The sequence below is a fragment of the Salarias fasciatus genome, chromosome 10 (genome assembly GCF_902148845.1).
Source record: "Salarias fasciatus chromosome 10, fSalaFa1.1, whole genome shotgun sequence".
Lineage (NCBI taxonomy): Eukaryota > Metazoa > Chordata > Actinopteri > Blenniiformes > Blenniidae > Salarias > Salarias fasciatus.
The window spans coordinates 5,637,984-5,657,198 of NC_043754.1; the positions used below are offsets into that span (position 1 = coordinate 5,637,984).

A 19,215-nucleotide genomic window follows, 5' to 3' on the forward strand; every position below is an offset into this window, starting at 1 on the left:
TCTCCTCTCTCCTCCAGGGCCATTGGTGCGCAGCAAACTCAAGTTTGGAGGAATAAGATGAAACTAAATAAGGGAAGCGGTGAGCAGTGAGGGCCACTCGCGGTCTTGCGCTTTTTGCGCATCGAGCCGCGGTGCCGCGGTGCGCCCCGCCGCGCCGCGCCGCGCCGCGCCGCGCTGCGCTCAGGTGCGCGCAGCCAATGGGAGCGCAGGAGGGAGTGCTCAACAGCCAAGAGGCGGTCCGCGCCGGCACAGACTCAGCACACCTTCAGACGGAGATGAAGCAGCAGGCGGCAGTCAGGCAGCAGAGAGGCAGCAGCAGCGTCTGAACCCGCCGGTCCGGAGGTTTTCTTCAGGGGGGCGCAGGTGACCCGAGCACAACCCGGCGCGTCCACCGACCTCGGCTGGAAATTACTTGCTGTTTCGGCCCCCTCGCCTCCGCACGCGCTCCGGCTGCAACAGTAGATGTTCCTCAGCTACATGCATTTCGCTCTGATCATCTGAACCTTGTCCACTCAAGATGGAAAATGCGCACACTAAATCTGCGTCTGAAGTTTTAGACAACTTCGGCGTGAACGAGAACACTGGTCTGACTTCGGAGCAGGTCAGAGTCAATGTGGAGCGATATGGACCGAACGGTGAGTACTTGATTCATCATTTCCTCTCTTGACTTTACTTCAGAGGTGGTGCGTATTTACAGCCTGTTAACCCGTCGCTGCATGTGCCAGGAAATCCCTCAACCGCCGCCGCCGCCGCTGCTGCGCGTCAAGCTGAGGCAGACTGTGCGCGTAAAAAAAACCAATTCCCTCTGGCGCACTGTCAGTGGAAATGTTTGATACATGCATGTACTGAAAACACACACACATACACAAGGGGGGAACAATGCAAATAAACACATTGAATCAAAGTATTCATAACCCAGCTACTTTGTTTCCCCATTCAAATGATCCTCTCATGTCTGTTCTGCTTCCAAACTATGCCAACAGAAAAGAGGTCAAAAAACAAACCCCTTCCTGGATTGACAGTGTGTGCAGCTGTGTTTGGGAGGACACACACACACACACACACACACACACACACACACACACACACACACACACACACACACACACATCCCTGGCTGTCATGTAGGGATCAGGAAGTGCAGAGCAATACAGACAGGCAGGATCAGACTGCAGGAGATGTAGAAGATGAAGATAAATGAAACTGAAAATCTTGAACAACCTGTTTTCACTTCCAGGAGTTGCGTTGCTCATAGTCTTTACTTTAGAGTTCAGATTACAACACGGCGGAGGGGAGAAGGCTGAATCCTTCAAAGAGATCAAGATCAGAGAGATTTCGTTGACTGATTGCAAGAGTCCAGTTGAGTTATTTCTTTAGCTTTCCCATGTAACACACACACGCGCACACACACACACACAGTGCTTGAGGAGTGATTTCCATGCTGCACTCGGACCTGACACCAGCACACCTTTCCCACTTCTCCTGTCATTTGCATGTGCGGCCAAGCTGTGGAGTAGAGCGGCGCACTGCGCCCGTCAGACAGAAGCCCTTTTGTTGCAGCCAGCCACTCGACCCAGGGGCTTGTGATGACTTCATGGAAAAAAAGGCAACGTCTCGCAGCAGATAACATCTTTCGTTTTAGCTGTGAACTTCCTGCCTTGTACGAGCGTGTTGCAAATAAATAAGACGAGGGGGTGAAGCATGGAGGGATTGTCCCCTTAAAAAAAAAGAAAAAAAGAAAAAGTTTCTGGGGTTGTTCACTGCTTCATTTAGGCAAAAATGTTGAAGCAGCATCAGACTTGCTTGTTTACGGCCCCAGCGCCTGTCGTTGGAGTGATGAACGGCTGCTAAATGGCTTTTTTTTTTTTCTCCCTTTCTCTACATACAAACCACAGACTTGGCAGCTGAGGCTCTGGAGTCGTTTCCCACAGACGTGTGTGCACGAAAAGACCTTATCAGCAGGATCATTAACAGAAACATGTCCACAAACATCTCTGCTCTACAGCTGAGATCTCGGTTTGTCTCACTGTGGACATGAGAAGTTAGAAAAACCCCAAAAACAAGCGAAGATGGGCTGCAGTGACACGCTGTGAGTGATGCAGACAGACCGTCCTGCGTGGGCCTGGGGAGGTTTCTCACCCCCTCTCCACCTCTGGATCGGGGAGTTTAACCACCCAAGGTTCCCAGAAACACCTTCTGTCCTCGCAGTCAAAACACGATTGCAGTGGTTCTTCTTTTAATGCCGTGGTTGATAATTTAGAGGTCAAAGCTGGAGGCGGGGATGGGGGGGGGGGGGGGGCTGCATGTGGGGATTGCCTTTTACAGACTCATTCATTCTCTAATCTCTTGTAAATGGGTTTTAAATGGACTTTAGTTATATTGCTCGTTTGAACGCTTGAACAGTCTTGAAGTCCGTTATCTTCACACACTCACACACACCGACAGTGACGTCTGCCACGCAGGGTGTCTGCACACACGTTCCTATTGGAATGACGGGCCGAACCACCAGCTCTGGGATTGGTCTATTTCGTGTTTCTCCTCTTTCTGTGACAACGCAGCGGAGCTCAGAGCTTGTTCCTTTCGTTGCTGCTCTGTAAGTTCAGACAGCTTAGTGACGAGGAGGCTTTGTGCTTCTTGTCAGTACCTTCACGAGGAGCTCCCCTCTGCTGCGCCAAACTTCCTGATCCTTTTCTGATAAGTTGGTTAAAAAAGAAAAGGAAAGCTGCTGAGGGGATCAGACTGGCAGTGACTCGCAGTGTACTCGGTTCCTCGTCTCCTCGTTCACCCGCGCCCCGAAGGCATGTGGCTGCATGTATTTGCATGTAATTGATCACTTTCATTCTGACAGTTGATGTGGAGCAGTGAGGGAGTCGAGTGGGAATACGAAGAAGGTGATTTTTGTCTTGTGTTGCCCAATTTCAAAAGTGCACAGTGTTCATTTTTAGAAAGTGTCACTAAAAGGGCATTTTGTCCCCAGGAGCAATCAGCTTTTTCTTTTTGAAAGTGTGGAGGTGGAGCCAGTTTTCAAAGGAAGTGACACTCGGGTGAAGGAGTGTCCAGGAGAGATGGCCTTTCTTCTGCATTGACTCACTGATTCGTCTCCTTCTTTTGATGACATTTAAGAGAATCCCCTTAAAAGAAAATACATTTTTGAATACTTTTGACTTTGATATGTTAAAATGTGACAGAATTAAGAAGCATTATTAATCAAAACATGTTAAATAAATCATTTGTTTCCGTCCTATAAAACACGTTTCCACAGACGATTCCAGAAGAGGTCTGGGTTTTCAGTGTCACTGACACTCCCTCTACCAGGGTGGATTGCACAACATATTCAGGTTAAACAACCTAGGAAAGCATGTCGCTGCATCACGAGACGGCATTTCAACCTTGGTTGTTTGCTGTTACCCGCAGAGCTGAGTTTAACTGATCGGACACACTGCAGACCAGCTCATCTGTCTCTTCCCGTGTCTGTTGCCGCTGTTGCTTTACTTGTCGTGTTTTCATGATATCAACGCTTTGCTTGAATGTAATAACTCAAAGATATTTAACTTCCTCTGATCGGATCTCGCTCGTACTGATGTTTCTCTTCCTGTTCTGCAACTCCACATGAAAGCGGCCTGACTTAACTCGCTGCTGCGTTTGAATTCCGAGGGAAGTTACGTCGTTTCCTGCTCCTCCTCCTCCTCCTACAACAGGCCCTGCCGTCTGCCGTCGGCCGCTGAGCTGAACTGTCATGGTGCAGTTGAAGAGGGTTGAGGGTTAAGTGGTAGAACAGTAACTTGGTGGGACCCTGTTCTGGCTCGTCACTTGTCTTCCTCTGTGGTGTCGTCGGGCTGTAACCTGCTGCCTGGATGCTCTGTTCCTGCACAGAAGACATGGGTTCTTCCACCGCAGAGCAGATGCTGCATGCTGCGTCTGTCTTCGAGCTTCCACCACAAAGCGTTACAGGATACACTGTTGGTCTTCATTCTGCAGCATTTCTCCCCTTCTGCAGGGGCTTCCTGCTGGTGTCTGATTTTCATTGTGTTGCACCACAAAAAACAAATTTGCACTGAGAAATGTGACGTCTGAATCTGAGAGTTTAAAAGTTTTTCGTGTAAAATATGCATCACCTGCCTTTCACTGCAGGTGATAAATGTCGAGTTGCCCCTAAAAAAAAAAAAAAAAAAAAAAAAAAAAATTCTAAACTGACTCGAAGAAAAATGGTTGCATTCGACTCAGGAAGATTAATTTGCTTTTACTGGCAATGATGGAGATTTACTTGATTTTTTTTTTTTTTAATATGTGGAGGAAAATGATTGAAGAAGCTTGGAAAATGTAATGAAATAGAATTCTTAGTTGTGCTTCGTATTTCTTTTACATGGCTCCATAGTCAAAATAGTCTAAATATACAAGTTTATATGGGGTTACTGTTTGAATTGTATTTTGTGGCTGCACAAAAATATTTGGATTTTTTTATTTTTTTTTTTTTAACTCAAAGGTTACAGACTTCTGTGCAATTTATACCATGAATTATTTAGTTTTTCGTTCTGGTCATCATTTAGAGAGAGTGGTCAGAGCTGTTTGTGTCTTAAAAACAGAGACACATGTAAAATATTTAACTCGTTAATATATAAATACCAGAAGTGTGTTGCCTCTGATGGGCGAATGTGGCATTTCGGAACCAACACAGAAACACTGCTTTAAGTCTCTATAAAGGATTAGCTCATGTGTTTTCTTTCTTTCTTTCTTTCTTTTCATGCTTTTTACTGGCAGGAAGATGTCAGGTTTCAACTTACCGTAATATTTAAACTTATTTCTTTATTGATAAACGGTTAGGGAAATCAATTTATCACAAATTACAAAGCATTTCCTATAATCAGCTTTTGTATTTAGAAAAACAGACATGAACAGTGATGAGCATAAACAATCTTTACTTAAGTGCAAAACATGTTTTTTGTACAATTTAAACCTATGAAATATGGAAATTGAGCCATTTCCTGACTATATTCATATCGCATCCATCCACCACACTCTATTTCCTTCTGCATATTGCTTATGCCCAAGTCTAAAAGTATGTGTTGTTCATATCGGCTCACTTTAAGTTTGTGTGACTGACATGACTGCTGATATGTTGTGCATCTCTTTTAAGACTCAATGATTACCTGAGAAACTGTCCATGTTTTAGATTTCATGCTTGACATTGACGTAAAAATATAAACGATATAGAAAAACAAAATGGTTACTACAGAACAAACTTCTCCCGTAGTTGCCGTTTTATGCATGTTTTTACAAACCCTCCCTGACAGCATGGCTTTGCGACTACGTTGTTGGCGACGATGTAACAATTTTCAGTTACATGCACTTCCATGGACCTTTATTTTGTCCATGTTATTTCCACCCCCCCCCCCCCCCCCCCCCCCCCCCCCCAATAAGTTTCCAGCCTTCACTGCTTCTGGGCTCAGGTCTGCAAAGTTGCACAGGATCGAGCATTTGATTGGACAGAAGTGGCGCTCTGGTTTTCAAACCTAGAATAAGCCCTAAAAATAGCGCGGCGTTAGCACAGATATTTCCCACTGTTGTTTGGGGGATTGCTGACTATTTTTCACAGTATTCAGCTGCTCTGGTTGGCTGCTGAGCGACCGGGTGCCATTTTACAAGCCTGTTGAGATGTCAGAATGAAAAAGCAGGCTTTTTTTTGCACAGCTGTGACCTTAAAGAGGAAGCTTTGAGCCCCGGCAAGATATGAGCTCTGTGCTAATCACCTCATGCATGTCCTGCTCATTTGACAGCCGCTTTTCCTTTTTCCTCTCCGACTTGCCAGCAGAGCTAATCATGCTGTGAGTGCCATAATGTGTGGCAAGGCGACCGCTGTTTTACAGTTAATACACATGTCTAATCTTCATTCACCATGTAGTTTTTTTTTTTTTTTAATCTTCCAATAAAGTGTATTTTACGGCACTCACATGTGCACCAATGGGACATACTGCATATGAGGGGAGCTGCTGTTTGATTCCAGCATGCACCATCCTGTGCAACAGCTAAATGGAAAAACTTCAGATTGTGTCTTCTCCTGTTTTTATTGGCCAAAAAAGGCAAGCTTCTCTGCTGAGCTTCCACTGATGGTGTTTTCTCCCTGCGTCCCCGCCACAAGCACAGTCGCTAGTTAATCGGTTGATCAGAGACGGCTAAAGTCAAATTAATTTAATTGCAGCGAGCAGGATGTCGTGCTCCTTTTTCCAATTGTGTCCTTATTTCCCTTTGCTGTGATTGTTGATGTAATTTGGGTCCGACTGAATTAAAGCCGTTGTTTCGTTCCTTTGTTGCAGGTCATTTCAAAAAGTTAGTGTGGATGTGTCAGCAGCTTTTTGCTTAACAGTTTGAGAGGAAGGTACAACTGCAGTTCCAGGCTGCTTCTGATGCAGGACGATTACGGTTTTTCTCGTTTTCAAAGTATAAATATTTCCAAATTTTAATATGCCTTTTAGTAAATGCGCCATCACAGCCTTAGAAAGCTTCACTGCACTTTCAGGGAGAGTAGTGATCAACAATTAAGGCCAATTAATATGCTAAATCGTGCATAATAAAATTAAACATTGAAAATTGCATTGGTAAAAATCAGTGATCTTTCAGTTTAAAAGTCTGTAACTGGGGCGCTAGTGAGAAAGCGACGTACATTTTTGGGGAGTTTTCTGAATTCTGGTTTAAACGTTTCATTGAGGTTGTTTATACCCATGAAAAGGCTTCAGAATACTGTTTCATATTGATTTTCACTTCACATGAGTTTAGTTTGAGCCTAGTCTGTAAAAGATGTAAGTAGCGCGTTGTTTTCTCCGTGTATAGATCTCAACATATCCTGTAATGTGAAAGTCATTGTAGAGTCATGCATTCAACCAACATTTATGAAAAAAATCTGTTGGACTCATCTTTAAATACATTTATTGTGTTTTGACCAATTTGCTGGTGAAATAGCAGTACCCTCCATCATCGGTCATTTTGTCATTCTGAAGCTTTTTGGAAATGCTGCGACTGCACATTCGCTCCACGACTGCAGTAAATGATTCTGCAAATGTGTGAGTAGATGGAGAATAACGACGTTCGATTCCAGTGTGTCATGACTCCCAGTCCATATTCTCCTGGAACTTGGTAATTTTATGCTTGAAAGTCATCCGTAATAGCATCGAGTTCGTCGTCTGTCCGTACGAATGTGCGCCTTCTCACCATCGTTAATATTTATCGAATGTGTGTGTTGTTTCATTAGAAAAGCAAACACCTACTGGTGGCCTGTCATGGCAGCTGTGCCATTTTCTGCACCTAAACCATCGGATTGGTCAGTGTTGTGATTGTATGACAGTAATTCCACAAAATACTTCAGTGGTTCAGTCATTTGTATGACTAACATTTGCTTGACTTCTTGTCTCGGACTTCATGAAAGACTTTGGAGCGGCGTGGTAGAGTGATCCGCAGCTGCCGTGGGGGGAGACGAGGACATTACATGGAATTTGTTGAGCAAAAGTACAAGAATGTGGCGAGACGGTGCAAACTGTGAAAGCCACAGAACTTCACGGTTGACATTTTTGTCCCATTTGCGGCTCGTGAGATTGGTTTTCAACAGGTCTGTGGGTTGCCTTTATGGTTATACTTCAGGTTTTCTTCAGTTTTATTAATTTCTCTGTGCATGTGCAACATTTAAGAACGAGTTATTTGCTGTATATGAGCAAATATGGGCGTAATGTTTTAAAGTATTAATCTCTAGAAGATTAACTTGAATCTCTTTAGATGTGTTTTACCTTGTCCTTTGTACAAATTTTGAGTGTCCATTTACATGACAACGTTGTTTGGAGCCACTGAAAATGCAGCGTCTTGAGAACGGCTCCCAAGGCGTAACTTTATGAAAATGGTTCGACTCCGTCGTCGTGTAAATGGGTGAAAATGCAACTTTCTGGAAACACTCAGCCTGTGGCAGTAGATGGAAGAAACTGCTACTGCGCATGCGCAACTCGACCAATGTAAATGGTTCTTCTGTGAGTCTGTTCATATGAATGTCTGCGTGTCCCATTGTTAATGTTTTAAGCATATTGTTCTCTGCATGCGTGTGAGTGGCTTCATCACAAAAACAAACATCCGTGTTCACTACCTCATTTTCAGCGTGTCCGCCCTTTTTTCGTGGGAATGGACATCGTTTTGAAAATGTTCCTCTGTAAATCCGAAACTTTACCAAAGCAAAAATGAAAAAACGAGACATTTGCGTGACAGATGCCTCCACAAATAACCACCAAGGTCCGCACAAGGCCACTGCTTCGGTGGTGTGAGGGAGATTCTCCTGGCACACTTTAACACCTGACCATGCCCATCGCTTCATGGCTGCAGTGTACTATCCTCCAATGCTGCGACCAGCAGATTAACACACTGACTCGCAAAGATCAAATCGTCTCTGATGGGTTTCTTCAACATGTCAGTGGGTTTAATGTACTCAAACAGCCTCCACTGTTAACGGCTCAGTTATTGGATAAATTATTTGACATTCACATCATGGATGTTCATCTGAGAAAAAGTGCAGCAACTGTTTGTTATATCAGCATGGACCAAAGTCTCAGAGAAATATTTCCAGCACTTTTTTGGATCCAAGCCATCAAGAATTAATGCAGTTCTGAAGGTTAACGGGGGAAGTGTGCCTGTTTGGATGCACAATGCTCTCATTGTAATTGTGTTCAGTAGGAGGATGTCTGGCTTTCTTTAATCTCTGTGTCATCCTCACTTGGCCGCAGAGTCTTAGTCCTGTTTTGTGTTTTGCTCCACGTGTTCGAGCGGAGCGGCATTAATCCAGTATGAAAGCCTTCCTGGCCTTTAATGACTGAAGTGTAGCTCCATGTGAGGCCTTTGTGTCCTTGCTTCGTTATGCTGCAGAGAAGTGATTAGTGACTTGGCGCTGTCGCACCGGCTGCAAGTCGACTCCTTGCAGTTGACTCCTCGGGCGTTGGTGGGGGTGTGAAGCTTTCCTCTGATACTCACCCTCTTGACACGGCCGCATGGGACTCCCTCAAAGTGTGGAAAAGTTAGAAACTGGCCCAGTTTACATTGGTGTTTTTTAATTCTAATTGAAAACAATCGTGTTAAATGGATGTGTATACATAGACGGCATACAAAGTGATCCACGATCAATCCTCGTTGACAAGGGCCCTGTGAGAAGTGGATTATACAGCGTCCTGTGACATGTGCACAAAATCTCTCACGGAACTTTCAGGTCTTTAGCTTTGCAGCCAGCAGTCCTCTGCACCGAGCAATGTGTTTTTATCTGCTGGATATCTGATCAGTAATGTTCCAACATCTGCATGATACGCTGCTGCTCGAAGAGCGAGCGCTCCCCTGGCCGGAGTACCGCTCCGCCGAGCGGCACGTCTTGGTGTGTGCACCGGGGCTCCGCTCTGCCTGCCGATGTTTCAGATTAATTGGTGCCCGTGTTAACTTGTGACCAACAGATGTTGAAAAACCGACAAACTTGTAGTCATTCTAGCGAACGTGGGTTATGTACAGTTACAGTCAATTTATAAGTTTAGAGTCTTTTGTGAGTCTTATTTGAACATCTGTTACCAGCATGTGTTTTACACAGAAATGCGTCACTCGTTAACATCGGAACCAGTTAATCCATCCAAAAGCAGTGATTATATGTGACTTGGAGCGAATTATCGATCATTGTAGGATCCGAAATACAATCCGCTCCGAGTGAAGCGAATCCACTCACGTGTTTATGTGACACATTTACAAACCGCTTTGCCTCACGATCCGATTATACGGAGGATTTTTGGGTCCATGTAAACATGGCCATTGACTTTGTCAGACCGAAGCTTCTACAGTTACCGGCGATGCCGTCTGCATATCAAAGATAACAATGTTAGGGTTGGCAACGAGGTGCATTTATCCTTCACATTTGATATGGTTAATGCATGCAGACCTTTTCCGGCTGGGGAATACATTAGGAGGTTAAGTGGATATAGGAAGCCCTCATTAGAGGTTGCCATCATGATATTTATAGACCTGTCTTACATTCTCATGCTTCGTGGCTCGAGCAGCATCCGTGAGAGAAAACCACCGGCTGAGTTAGCATGAGTCGTACGACTGCACATCCACACACCCGCTCCCCCTGGCGCTCTGCTAGCCGTTTATGTGGAGGTGTGTTCCCTCGTCTTCGTGCTAACGCTCATGCTAACGGAGTATCGGGACCCTGCGGAGGCCACCAGCATCAGAATGCGCGTGGTTTTTGACGGCTGTCATCGGGAGTGTGCTGCATCAGAGCCGCTGATTGCATAAGAGATATTCTTGGTAAATCTTGACAGACGCTGGCACGCTACCTTGTGAAGCGCTCGTTTTCAAGGAGCCTTCAGATGCCAAGTCGCCATGGTAACTGCTGCAAACTTTCTCATGACTAGTTTGAGAAGACGGCCTGAACTTGAGCTTGTTAAAGCTGCTTAGCCACACTTGGATGGAGTGCATTTTGGGAGTGGGGGTCCTTTTAAATCCAGACTGTAATTTGTTAATGGAGGAAGAAAAAGAGCCAGTTCTGAAAGCTCCCTTTTTATCGGTGGATAGTTTGCAGTGAGGAAAGATCGACGGAGAGTTTCCTGCTTTGCTTCCTGACTCTGGATGCAGAGGCCATCTCCCTGTTGCTGTTGTTGGCAACTATCTCCAGGAAGTGTCTCCCCTCGGCTTGGCGCTGCTCGATTTTTCTGCTGCGCGTAAACAGCCTCTTTTATTCATTGTCTGGGCCGCGAGGGAGGAGGAGGGAGGCGGGAGGGAGCTGTGGGGACATGGAGAAAGAGAGAGAGAGAGAGCGAGGTGAAGTCAGTATTCAGGAATGCGCCTGGGCAAGCCTCTGGTTGACACAGCCCAGATGACTGGGAGGGAATCCTTGGCAGAGGGAGGCCGGGGAACCCCGTTCAACACCTCCAGCTCGCTCCCTCCATTTACCCCTCCCTCCCTCCTCTTGCCCTCTTGTCTGTCTTGTCCTTTCAGTCTGTCCTTCTTTGTCTCCAGCTCTCCGCTTGCAGCCAGCCCGTCTGCCATTAAAAAAAAAAAAAAAAAAAAAAACATTATACAACCGAGGGAGGCACAGTAATGGGGGAAACGGGCTTATGTCAGACTGGTGGAGCATGGAAAACAGCAGAACCCACTTCTCCACATTTCTGCTGTTGCAGCTGGCAGCGTGCAGTCAGGAGTCCCCCCACACACCCCCCGTGAGTTCAACTGTGTCCAACCTGGACTGTTGAAAAGCCTCCAGACAGCGGGTTTAGAGAAGCCACTCACAATGACTCATCAGCTATTATTACGCAGAGGCTGAGGAGGGTCTTTTGTTGAGCGGAGAGTCGGCCTCAGCTCGAGGGTCGGCCTCGGCTAATATGCCTGTTTTTCTAAACGGTCACACAGACCTAATAATGCTGAGCAGATTGAGAGTGAAGGCATCATCAGATAGCAGAGCAGCTTTAATGTCTGTGTATAAACTTCTGTGCTTGCAGCTTCACTCCGTTTCCTTCACTGCAAAGCCCTAATTGGCTTCGCAGTGAAGGAAACGGCCCCCATTTACATGACGTTTCAAATAAAAAAGGCCTGGTTTTGCTATTCTCCTTCCAGAAAAGTTTTACTTTCACATGGCAAAATTTCCAAAATGTTTGTTTCTGCAGAAATGCAGAAAACAGTGTGTTTAACATGCCAGGCCACTAGTGGATGCTGTTGTTTTTTTGTAATGAAACCACAACACACTACAATCATAAAAAATGGAGAGTGTGTAGACATTTGCACAGACAGGTGCTCAGGGTGGATTGGCATTACAGTGACTTTCATCTATAAAGACATCAAGTCCCAGGAGAACATGGACTGGGAGTCATGGCACTCTGGAGGCCACCATGGTTGATTTTTGTCCATTAAACTCTCGCATGTGCAGAAGAACCGTTTGCTGTGGTCGTGGTGCGCATGTGCACTCGCAACAATTCTGCTGTCTACATGTATAGGAACCCTAGACGTTCACCTCGGGTACCGTTTTCAAAAAAATTCCGTTTTCAGTGTCTCCAACCACCATTGATGTGCAAACGAGTCCTTAAAAAGACAAGTCCTTCACTTGAAATGATTAAAAACATCTTTCACAAAGAATGGCCCCATGGGATTAATAAATTATGTTATGTTCAGTTGTATTTATTCGTTTTTTTTTTAATGGCCGCAGGAGATGAAGTCGTTCTTCAGCCTGGCCGGCGGCACGTGAGCGGCCGCTGGAGCTCTGTTTTTGGAAGGAGCCTGTGGCTCACGTCATGGGCCTTCCTCTTTCCAGCTCGCTCCACACAGGGTCACGTTTGATCCTCGTGTTGCACGGTGTGGTCAAAACATGCAGCAAAACACGAGGTTTCCACTGAGGGAGGAGAAGACTGCTGTCATTTAGGGCTGCAGCCCACGGCCTTCTAAGTATAGCTGCTCTTCCCCCCCCCAAACTGTAATGAACGCTGTAATTGAAGCTTTTACTACACTGTTTTATTGCCATGAGGGTTTTTTTGCAGGGTGTGGATTAAGTAGTAGTAAGATGTGGTTGAGAAACTGCTTCTCTCAATTAAAAAAAAAAAGGATGAACCTTTAGAATCATGTGAGCATCAGCGTTCATCAGGCTTCTTACTCTGGACCGTTCAGTCTTAACTGAGCGTCGGCCTTGATGAGGACCTGACAAACGCGGTGACTACGGCTGTGCCTCATTCTGGTGACACTGAACAACAGTACTTGTCAATCGAAATGTTTCTCTTTTTTTTTTTTTCTTCACATGACTGATGCGTTTTCTACTCACACCGGTGACTCGTGTTTTGTGGGCGTTGTTCCGGTAATCAAATCGGAGGCTGCATGATGCTCAGCTGGTCTCAAAAAAAAAAGCCCTCCAAAAAAACAACTTTTGTTTCAAAATGATGCTTGAATAATGACAGACTAATGGGAGAGAAGAGATCTTGCCTACATGCTGCTAGAATAAAAGAAAAGCAGGGGTGCTGAAGCAGAGTGGGCACAGAGTGCCGGGACTCGGAAGTAAACTCCAGCAGTTTGGAGGCTGAAGCAGCAGCATGAATATCAATGACATTAACACAATGCAATGAGGAGAAAAACAGCAGCTGAATCAGCTTCTGACTGATTAGTTTCAAAATAATAAAAAAAACAAAGTAATCAAAGGCAACTTCGATCAAATCAACATTTATTTTACAGTGAAGTGAGCGGAAAACTTTTTCACACTTTTAGCTCATAAAGTCTCCGCTCACACTACAACAAAATAAAAACTGCTGCTATTCAAGTGACTCTGAGTCCCTGAAAGTTTCAGACCATTTTAGACAGGAGTCAGGGCATTTTCAGTTCCAGCTTGAACAATAAAAGTTTGCATTTTGCCTTAAAGTATAATTTCTGTTAAATCTGTTTGTTATTCGGACGACTGAGATTTCCATCTGATCATCTCAATATTCACATTATTGTCTAAAGGCAGCCTGTCTGCACCTTTCCAGTATAGCCACGCTCTCTAGTGTATCTGCTCTCTTGTGGGCAGAGTTTGCATATTCAGCCTTTGTGTTCGGGGTTTTTATCAAGATATTCTGGAAATAAAGAGCATGCATCTCATTATCTAAACTAATCACTGCCTTTTCTGCATTTACCCTCCTATTTTTAGGATGTGTTGTGCAGCCACTTTAAGGCACTCTGGGAAGCTGTTTGGGGTCACAGGTCTTGCTCAGGGACCCACAGTGTTTGACCTCCCTACTCCCTAATGCAGTATTTCACTGATGTATTCAGTGATGACGGATCATACACTTTAGTCACGTTTGAATCTTCAACCTTTTCAACATTGTTGCAGTACAGACAATAGTCTACGGCTGCCACAGCTGTTTCTAAGAAATACATTAAGCTTTGGACAAAGTATCCACAATGCCAGAGTTTGTTTGAAGGAAAAGCAGAGTTGTTGCACTTCTCAGATTGGTCGTCGTAGCTGTTTGGTTACAGTGTCGGACACTTTCTGTCATGTCACTTTCATTTTATAATCTTGTTCTGAGCTAAATGCAACACAATTCATGCTGGATTTCTGTGGTAGGATGTTTACCGGCTGAGAAGTCACCAACGGCTTGTAAAACGACTCAAATAGCAGCAGGAATTCCTTCTGGACATCAATTATGATAAACCGCGTGGACGATGTCCTGTGCTTTTTCCGTTGCTGCTTTCACAATCCCATTTATTGAACTGAACCAGACTGAACCGGTGCGGCCCAGTCGGGACGAAATTGTGCTGCATGTGTCTCCTGAACTGAAATGCGTTCCGACATCCCTGCTTTAGATGAGCACAAATGCAACAGTTGCACCAGAGTAACCTAACCTGTGTCTGTAGTTGATTCAGTGAGTGTTGCTCTTCGTGTTGACCTCCACCTGGGCCGCCTTTCTGCCTCCCAGCTTGAAGTGTTTACTCATCTCGATCAAGCAGAACGAAGAGCAGTTTGCATGCCTCTGTGCATCTGAAAGTCAGGACGACTTAATCAAACGCGCTAACTGATGATTGTCTTTCTCCACTCCCCACCCTGCCTCCTCCGACGCTGCCGACATGACGGGACATCCACAGAGCTGCCAGCTGAAGAAGGTAAATATTGATCTTTGTTCCTCCTTTCTTTACTGCTTGATTAGTTGTCTTGAGCCTGGATCTTTTTACTATATTTTACTTCTGTAAGCCCAGTGGTAAGCTGCCAGTGCAAATACAGGCTTTTCAACCATGACACACACACACACACACACACATATACTGCTTTACAGCTGCTTATCAGTGTCAGAAAGCTAATGTCAATACACATGGAGGATCCTCTCCACCTTTAAGCTTCGGCTCCCGTCTGGAACTTTAAACAAGCTGCGAAGTGTAACGGCGCGTGACGTCTGTTTGCACACTTCAGGAAAGTCCCTGTGGGAGCTGGTGGTGGAGCAGTTTGAAGACCTCCTGGTCCGGATCCTGCTGCTAGCGGCTTGTGTCTCCTTTGTAAGTACGGTCCTGCTGATTGAAATGCCAGCGGCTCCATTCATATTTGTTCTTGACGCTCATATGTGCCCCGATGGGATTCGAGCCCCCTAATTGGACAGTGGCCAGGAAATTGCCACCTTAATAGACTGCTCTGTTAGCCCGAGGCCACTTCACTTCTCTGTTAGCGCTCTTCTCAACCCGGCTTTGCGGTCTCCTCTCATGTGGAAACTCGTCTTTTCCACCCGGTGTTGATACGGTCTCAGCGAAGGGAACAGGACATAGTATTTCTGCTGTACTGGAAACAAAACCATCAATCAAAACTGCCTCAAAACTGTGACCCCGGTCCCAGTCCGAGGGCGGGGAAGGCCTGTGAGGGGTGGGGTTAGGGAATCCTGACTGCAAAATAACTCATTTTTCCATCTGTTACAGCAAAGCCCCGGTGTTCCTGGATGGAATTGACTGTTGCTATTTTAGAAAGTAGGAAAGTTGCTGTGAAAACATATATGACACAGTGTATCTCGAAGTGTTCTTTTTGCAGCCTGAGTGTGAGAGTGCAGGCGTGGGCCGAGCTCTCCTTCATTTATTTTTTTACAGCGGGACACTACCCCTGTTCCACTGCTGCACAGAGCCCGCTGAAGCTTTAGTGTCCTCGCTGCGGAGGCGAGGTGACCTGAGGTGACTCTAAATCAGAAAAACGTCAGCCTGCACGGTCATAAATAATATTTTGATGGTCCTTTAATAGCAGCTCCGGTCGCTCTGTCGAGTTAGCTGAGGGAGTGGCTGAAGCGGAGGGGAAACCCGGCCCTCATTTGGATGGTTTTAACCTTAATTTTTGCTAAACACATTTACAGACACAAAATAAACAAAAACATTAAATACAACGACACGGATTCAAAAAGAGAGAATTACGTGCTCAGAGACTTTAAGCGTCTGGTTGGAGAGTTCATGTTTTTCCTGCTGACATCCAGTGAGATAAAGTGGCGTAAAACGGAAGATGGGCTGATGATATGAATATTTCGTGTCGTTTCGTTGAAGCTCCGATGCTTCGACACCCTGGAGACGTCCAGATATAATGTGCCATCTGTTGCCGTGTGTCTCCGTGTTCAGCTATGCGTGCAGGGTGCGAACAGTGCAGTGTTTAAAAATGTAAGAAGACGATTTATTTTAGGGAAAAATCCTTGATTTCCCAGCCCACTCTGGTAAGAGAGAGTTTCATATTTGTCTCAGAAATCCACCATCTTGTCTACTTTTGTGCTTTTATTCAGCTTGTGAGGTGTTCAGACATATTATTGCGTGCGGCATCTTTTGAGTTGCCGGCCATTGTTGCCCTCCGGTCTGGGCTCGGTCAGAGGGAAGATTTACCCCCCTGAATGATGAGCTATCGACCGGGCTCAGGCTGCCGTGACGTTCATTCTACAGCTCAATAATCTGCCCAGGATATACTTCTCCCATCATTTGATAAGCCGCATTAGATCATCAAATTGTAAGCCCACTTTATCCACCTCGCTGTCTGTGGTGCCGCTATTTCAGTTTCCTACATCTGCCATTGATAAAGAGATGGAAACTCAAGTGTGAAGAAGTTTTTGTGTTCCAGCAGGCGTCTTTAGCCGCTTTGATCTTCTTGATAACGGCCAAACATATAACTCTAAAATATTAAGCTATTGAGGTGTGGCAAAGGAGCAGTCATAAATGGACAATAAAGGCCCATAAAGTGCATTTTTTATTGTGTGATTTGATATAAGGCAACATTTTAGAAGTAGTATTAAAAAAACAAAACAACTGGTTTATTCTGTATTCAATACACGCAGTGAAACAGTTTCAAGGTTTTAGAGAGGAGTCATTCAAGGCAACGACCTCCTAAAGACTGATGTGGTTTGAGAGTTTCCCTTTCTGGTGCTGTCATCTGCTTTTAATCTGATTTCACTGTCACTGCTCTCATTAGCATCCGTTTCCATCCACAGCAGGAAAATGTGGTAGGAGTCCAATCAAATCAATGCAAAGTTCTTAACTCTGCAGCTGAGCCAGAATGAAAGGGACAATATAAAAAAAGTACAAAAAAAAAATGAAGTGTATTTATAAAACTACTTTCATGTTTGACATAAAAGTCAAGTTCTCTTTATGCGATTTATATCTGTTAATACGAATAACTGATCAAAATCACACAATTTCCCTTTTTTTCCATTTAATTCTTTTTTTCCACATTAAGTTTTTCAGTAGTGTATCGTAAAATATTCTTATTAACGGAGTTCAGCTGTCCTACCATGGAGGAAGCTGAATATTTTTTCATTGGATGTTGTAAACCTAACCCTAACATGAGAAAATGGCAATAATCTAAAATAATCAACACTCAGCACTTCTTTTAAATCTACATATTTCAATATATCATTCAATCATTCCTACAATAAAGGACTTTAAAAGTCATAATATCTATTTTGCACCAAGCTTGATGCATCTCTATAGAGTTTGCATGTTCTCTTTGTGTTTGCATGAATTTTCTTCCACATTCTAAAAATACCAATGAGTTGGAATCAGTGCCTGAGTTTGCCCTGAGATGATCCGCTGCCCTTTCCGAGGTGTGTGTGGCGTTTGTTCACGGTCAGCTGATCATCTCCAGGTTGGATTAACCAGGGTAGAAGATTGACGCTCATTCAATTTAAGGATAAATTCTCAAATTATTCTACTTTCATATCATAAATTCAATTAAAATTTCCTCAAAACATTCAATTAAAAGGTGATTTAGTATTTTTTTTTCAGTACTTCTCTATCTCTGACATGTTTTCATTGGTCATTCATCATGCAAACCGCTGCTCCCTCCTGTTCAAATACAAGCTCCTCATGTAAATGTAGATTTGTGAGTGATTTTCCTACCAGTCCTGATCTTCACTGTGGACACATTCTGGGTTGAACTGTTTTAAACACTCTTATTCATCTGGTTTCCGTGTCGTGTTAAACATTTTGGTTGTGCTCAAGGTAACTCTGCATTGATGCTTTTTATTACTTTTGTGCAAATTGGGCAAAAAAAAAATATCCTCTGAGGATCTGAATGAGCCACAAGAATCAAACTGAATTCACCTTGGTTCACTCAAAAGTTTTAAAATCAATGAAGTTGTCGAGGGTTAAAACAGGAATAGAAACGCAAATTAAATGAAGTTTGGTGATTTATTGTATTTGCTTTGAATCTCCTTTCAGTATAAACAGTCAGACACTTTTTTTTGTTTGCTTGTCCTCCAATATGTTGCAGTCATGTCAGATCTGAAGTGTTGGGAGTTTGTAATTCTATTTCCTGCAGACAGACTGGAGCCTTTGGCCATTTCAGCCTCTCTCTCTGAGTGTCGGGGTGTTGAACAGGCCGACCCGTCCACAGCAGCAGAAATACTATCGCTGTAACATGATTAGCCAAAAAACATGACTTAGGAAGAACGCAGCAGAAGATTTTGTAGCTCAGGGATGTCAAAACACGGCCTGCGGACCAGAACTGCCTCACCAGAGAGTCCAATCCGGCCAAAAGACAAAACGTCCCAGCTATTACGAATAACAATAACTGCAGGTTTTTTTTTTTATGAAAATGGTTAAAATAAGGTTACTGTAAGCTACATCACATCGGTAAGATCCTTTATTTGTCCCACAACAGGGTGATGTGAAATTTTACAGCAGCAAATGGACAGAGAAGCAACAATCCAAGAAGAATAAGTAGTATATAAAATCAGCAGTGGGAATAGTTCAAAAACAAGGTAATTGTACAAAAAAATGAGGAGAAAGGTCAACGAAAACATCAGACTCCATAATGCACAAGTCAGACAAACAAGCAGGTTGAATGAATAAAACTCTTAAAAAGCTCATAGTGAACTCCTGCTCACTATGAGCCCAGGATTATTTCTAAAATTAAAGACAACATTCATACATTTTCCCACTGCTTCAACACCGTTTTCCTCTGGAAATGTGTTTTGCTGTGCAGCCGTGGAGGCTCAGAGGCTTTTGTGTGCCGTTTGCTCCTCTAGGTGTTGGCTCTGTTTGAAGAAGGAGAGGAGACCACCACCGCCTTTGTGGAGCCCGTCGTCATCCTCCTCATCCTCATCGCCAACGCTGTTATTGGGGTCTGGCAGGTGAGATCTTCAAGCACGCGGCGGCCGTTTTCACTTCACGTTCTCATGGTTACAAACGGCGATGGTTAAAATAACCCTAGAAAAATGTTTATAAATACTTGCAGCAGGTTAAGTTTATTCACCCACTAACGGTCTC

The 19,215-nt window shown here is 44.4% G+C and overlaps 1 protein-coding gene across 2 annotated transcripts in view; it reads left to right on the forward strand.

The window, feature by feature from the left end:
- Positions 1–259: 259 nt before the first annotated feature.
- atp2a3 (ATPase sarcoplasmic/endoplasmic reticulum Ca2+ transporting 3) overlaps positions 260–19,215 on the forward strand; it is a 47,999-nt gene continuing 29,043 nt past the window's right edge. For both annotated transcript variants that reach the window (XM_030100993.1, XM_030100992.1), the window contains exons 1-4: positions 260–635; positions 14,590–14,607; positions 14,912–14,994; positions 18,975–19,079. In XM_030100993.1, coding sequence (XP_029956853.1) covers positions 518–635; positions 14,590–14,607; positions 14,912–14,994; positions 18,975–19,079 — 324 coding nt within the window. In that variant the 5' untranslated portion in view covers positions 260–517. The remainder of the gene's footprint in view (positions 636–14,589; positions 14,608–14,911; positions 14,995–18,974; positions 19,080–19,215) is intronic.